Source organism: Ciona intestinalis, unplaced genomic scaffold, assembly GCF_000224145.3.
Source record: "Ciona intestinalis unplaced genomic scaffold, KH HT000776.1, whole genome shotgun sequence".
Classification (NCBI taxonomy): Eukaryota; Metazoa; Chordata; class Ascidiacea; order Phlebobranchia; family Cionidae; genus Ciona; species Ciona intestinalis.
Genome location: NW_004191097.1, coordinates 1 through 4,529, shown reverse-complemented (window position 1 = coordinate 4,529; position 4,529 = coordinate 1). Strand labels below are relative to the sequence as shown.

The window sequence follows — 4,529 nt, the reverse complement described above, 5'->3', positions numbered from 1 at the left end:
AAAAATGAAAAAACAAACAATGTTTTGTGACTGGTAAGTGATACGTCAAGCTGGGCACGAACCCGAGCACCTATGATGTCATTTAGTAAAACAATAAACGCATTAATCGCTATTATGATTCATATAATTAACGCATCAATTGGTACTAAGTCGTATTAATTAATCAATAGGTAACATGGCGATAAAAACCCACGTGTTAATTGCTACTGTATTGTAAAGTAATAAACAATCTGCTAATGCAACCCAATTAATATTACATTGCTTGTTTGCGCACTAAACAATACTTTGCGTGTTGCACAAGGCGCTGCTCACATGATAGCCGGCCACCCCGTGAATGAAGCAAAACTTGGCTTCTATGACTTATGGCTATAATGTTTACTACCTTTGAACAGGAGTAAACATCTAAACCTGGTTTATCTGTAAGGTGGTACAGTCAACCCCGCTTAATTGGACCACCCGCTTAATCCTACATCTTTTCTCTGGTCTTGAATCTAAATCTATTTTATGTACAATCTTCCCCGATTAAACGGACCATTTTCCCACCAAAGATAGGTTTTATGGCTATTATTTTTTCCCTTTTGCACACGCGTTTGGCTGCAGAGTTTATGTTTGACATCGTACAATAGAAACACAAACGCGTGGCATCGCATCCTTTTGCCTTACGCAGTATCCTTAGACATTCACGAGCAGATGTGTGCACTATTTAGAGAGAAAGGGCGACGTAGGGGTCGGATTATCATGAACTTTGTTCGCCCCGCAAAATGTGGTCCGATTTAGCGGTGTTGACTGTATTTGCAACTGATTTTTTTGCAACAATTTTTTTAGGTGCAAAGGTAATATAAAATTATACGGATGTATGCACCTAATAGTATACACAGACAATTATAAAAACATATCAAACAGAAATTCAATTTCTTACACTTTAAGTGAGTTTCCACATCAAACGTCTGATTTTGTTCATTAGTTTTAATTGTAAGAAATATTGCATTATACGGGGAAACACAATTCTCTTTAGTCACCGAACTTGAAGAAACTTTCGTTTTGAATATTTGTCCAATTGACTGCGATTAAATTAAAATAGATATTTTTAGAAATTTGTGTAGCTTATATAGCGAAACAGTTCAAGTTTTTTACAACAAATACTTAAATTGGGATGTATTAGATTGTATGCACACAATGAACAACATAGTAGACTGGATTTGGCCATCACTGTTGTTATTTAATTAATGAGACTGATCTTGAAATTTTCTATTGTATCTTAACATATAGTCTAATAGGATAAAGCAAACGAGTTGCACAAAAATAAATCCTAAGAATCCCACCATTATCCATGTAAACCATGACGAATCAACCGATTCTCTGCTGGAACTTAAACCAAAATCAAAATCTCCAGTTTTTGATGATACTTTTATGTGGAGACAACCAAACATCTGAATGGGAGAACAATTGGAGTATTAATAAAAACCGACATGGTTTTTTAATTTTGCTCTTATTTATAAAATCATTTTATCATTTATAAAATTAACATATTTGATAGTATTTCTCAGATATTAAGCCAACTGTACTACTTGACAATGATATAGGAACTTGGGCTTTCGAGGCAGCGCAAAGAATATAGTATATCGACACAACTGATTAAATGCTGTAACAATGACTTCTCTATAGATAATTGACTGAAGCTAATTAGACATACCATATACAATGTGCGCATATAGAACCTGAACAACCATATAATTTACATAACAGTTGCCATACCATTCCCATTTGTAAGACACACACCAAGAATCGCGGGTATTGGCAGCGTTAATTTCTAGCGGTAAGCCATGAGATTAACTCCGGATGCTACATATAGATATAACAGTGCAAACACAAAAAGATAATTTTATGCAATGAAGAAGTAGTTTTTAATAGATGACAAATTAAAACAATGATTTAAACATAGGTTTATTGAAAGTTTCTAATAGTTGTTTGCGCTTTATGTTTGCACTGTTAATATTTAAATATAACATGATAAACATGCTGAACTTGGGAAAACATAATCCACATTGCAGCCCACCGAGAGAGAATTATACTGATTGTATAGATAGTATACAAAAGGCATATGCTTGATTTAAAACCGACCGTACCATTGCTTTTGGGAAGGAACAGGCACTGCAAATGCTTTAGAAACTTTGGAGGTGTCTTATGTATGGAACCAAACAGCAACTGTAGATTACAGTCTTGCACTAGATTTATAAAATTCATTGCAATTAAAAAACTTATATCTTACATAAATTGGATTTTTGTTGGGAGATATATGAAAATTGTTTGAACCTGTTACATTCTTTTTAGAATCGTTCCATGACAAGATTTCCTCTGTTGACAAAATGCAACATATGAATAACAACATAATATCTAATATTAAGATATGAAGAATGACCTTGCAATTAGCTCTTTAGGTGGGAAAACCGACATAATAGGACGTTGTGTGTTGTTTTTCTTAAATCTTCCACTTACCTCGTATAATATACATGGGACTATACAAAGAAGACGGAAATTTTTTCCGCTTGAGGCGGTAATTATTTAAATTAAAAAATACGGAAAATCGAACAAAACAGCACTACAAAGTGTTAATAAGTGTAAAACAAATTAATTAAATAATAAAAATACCTTTCTAAATACATAAAACACTAGTAAGAACATATTTCCCACATTAGGTCGGTTATATACGCTCTTTCGTTGTGGTTATTGTCGTCGAGTCTGTGGTGTAGTGGTTTGCGTGCGGTCGTAAGCTCTCTTTGTTTCATTTTTACCGGGTTCGAGTCCCGCACAGTGGAATACTTTTTTTATATTTTTTTTCAAGTTTCTTTTGTTTGACGAGTTTGGGGTTAGGGGTTAGTGTTAGGGGTGAGGGGTTAGGGGTTAGTGTAAGGGGTTAGTGTTAGGGGTTAGTGTTAGGGGTTAGTGTTAGGGGTTTATGTCTTATGTGTATAAACCGTGAAACTAACTGCTCCCCATAAAATAGAGAAACGAATTTGTCATCGCCTCCTAGCGGAAAAATTTTTCCGTCTTCTCTGTATAGCTCCATGTGTATAATATGTATAACTTTATGGGTGGGTATTATTTTACTTTCTGTAAGGTTTATAACCTAGACAGGACATTAGTGACCACTGGTTTGGAGCAATTACTGTCAAGTATCTTGCATAAAGACACTTAACACGCGCATAATTTTAGCAGCGAAGCCTTTAACACATAACCTGTGGGCAGAGCCATAGAAATACCGAGTAGTCCAACCCATTGTTACGTAAAACACAAATTGAACGGCAATTTGGTTCCAAAATAACACAGTAGGTATAGGGAAAATGTATGTTTTTCGGTAAATTACAGAAAAACTTGGACCTAAAAACAAATTTAAAGGTTGAAAAATGTAAAAAATATGTGTTATTTGTTTTCTGTGTCAAAAAAAGTCAAAAATTAGAATTAGAAGCGGTTGATTTGCGACATTTTAGTCATTTAATGCGGCTAAATTTATACATTTTTTCTAAAAAATGTTTGGTAAGGTAAATAGAAGCTGTTTTACACCTTCCCACAATAGGAAAACACAAACAAAACTTAACAAGTTCGTTTAAACCTATTGTCAAAGTCACCACTTTTGCTCTATTTTGGACACACATAGACGGCAGTTGGACTACTCGGTGTTTATACGACTCTGCCTGTGGGTAAGTGGCAGGTCCAAAATCCAATACCCACTGCGCTACGGCGCCAGACCGTTTCAATTTGGGAAAAAGTTACTTACCGGTTTTGGTTTCAGCATTTATACATAATGTTGTGCAGAAAATACCAAATAGAAACAAAAACTTAGGTTTAATATTATTATTCATGCTTTTGCTTTTTAAACACCACTAAAATCCTGCCAGAATTCTGCTAGAATTACGCTAACAGAAAGGTACGCACTTTATCCTCTGTCCTAGAACGTAATTCTCGCCGACATGCCCGAGTGGTTAAAAAGAGAAAAAGGGAATGCAGTATTACAAAGCGGAAATAGGTTTGAAGTAGCATCACATGTCAGTCGCAGAAATAGAAAACGCGAGGTTTACATAGTAAGCTGTATCTTGTATAACTGATGGAATATAATTTTATGTATGTTAATAATTTATTCGATTTATATATGTTTTGTATGCAATATATCTACTCTAGAACGTCTGTCCTAGAACGTAATTCTCGCCGACATGCCCGAGTGGTTAAAAAGAGAAAAAGGAAATGCAGTATTACAAAGCGGAAATACGTTTGAAGTAGCATCACATGTCAGTCGCAGAAATAGAAAACACGAGGTTTACATAGTAAGCTGTATCTTGTATAACTGATGGAATATAATTTTATGTATGTTAATGATTTATTCGATTTATATATGTTTTGTATGCAATATATCTACCCTAGAACGTATTTATTGTTTTATATTCAACATGTCTACTCTAGAACGCCAGTTATGTTTCGTATACAACATATCTACCCTAGAACGTAATTATTGTAAAGTATTCAATATATCTACC

The 4,529-nt window shown here is 34.4% G+C and overlaps 1 protein-coding gene across 5 annotated transcripts; it reads right to left on the bottom strand.

The window, feature by feature from the left end:
• Positions 1–582: 582 nt before the first annotated feature.
• Positions 583–4,008, bottom strand: LOC100182578. Of its 5 annotated transcripts, none has more exons than XR_003397272.1 (5): positions 3,776–4,008; positions 2,270–2,355; positions 2,127–2,205; positions 1,323–1,430; positions 583–1,061 (listed from the first exon to the last, which is right to left on the bottom strand). XR_003397272.1 is itself a non-coding variant. In XM_026839715.1 (5 exons), exons 1-5 carry the CDS (start codon positions 3,858–3,860, stop codon positions 822–824), a joined length of 603 nt encoding a protein of 200 aa, XP_026695516.1. In that variant the 5' UTR covers positions 3,861–4,003; the 3' UTR covers positions 583–821. The 5 variants fall into 5 exon arrangements, 4 of the variants coding, with proteins under 4 accessions (XP_026695516.1, XP_026695517.1, XP_002126550.2 ...); XM_026839715.1 differs by having other exon boundaries at positions 2,122–2,205; positions 3,776–4,003; XM_026839716.1 differs by lacking the exon at positions 3,776–4,008 and adding an exon at positions 2,497–2,532 and having other exon boundaries at positions 2,122–2,205.
• Positions 4,009–4,529: the final 521 nt, after the last annotated feature.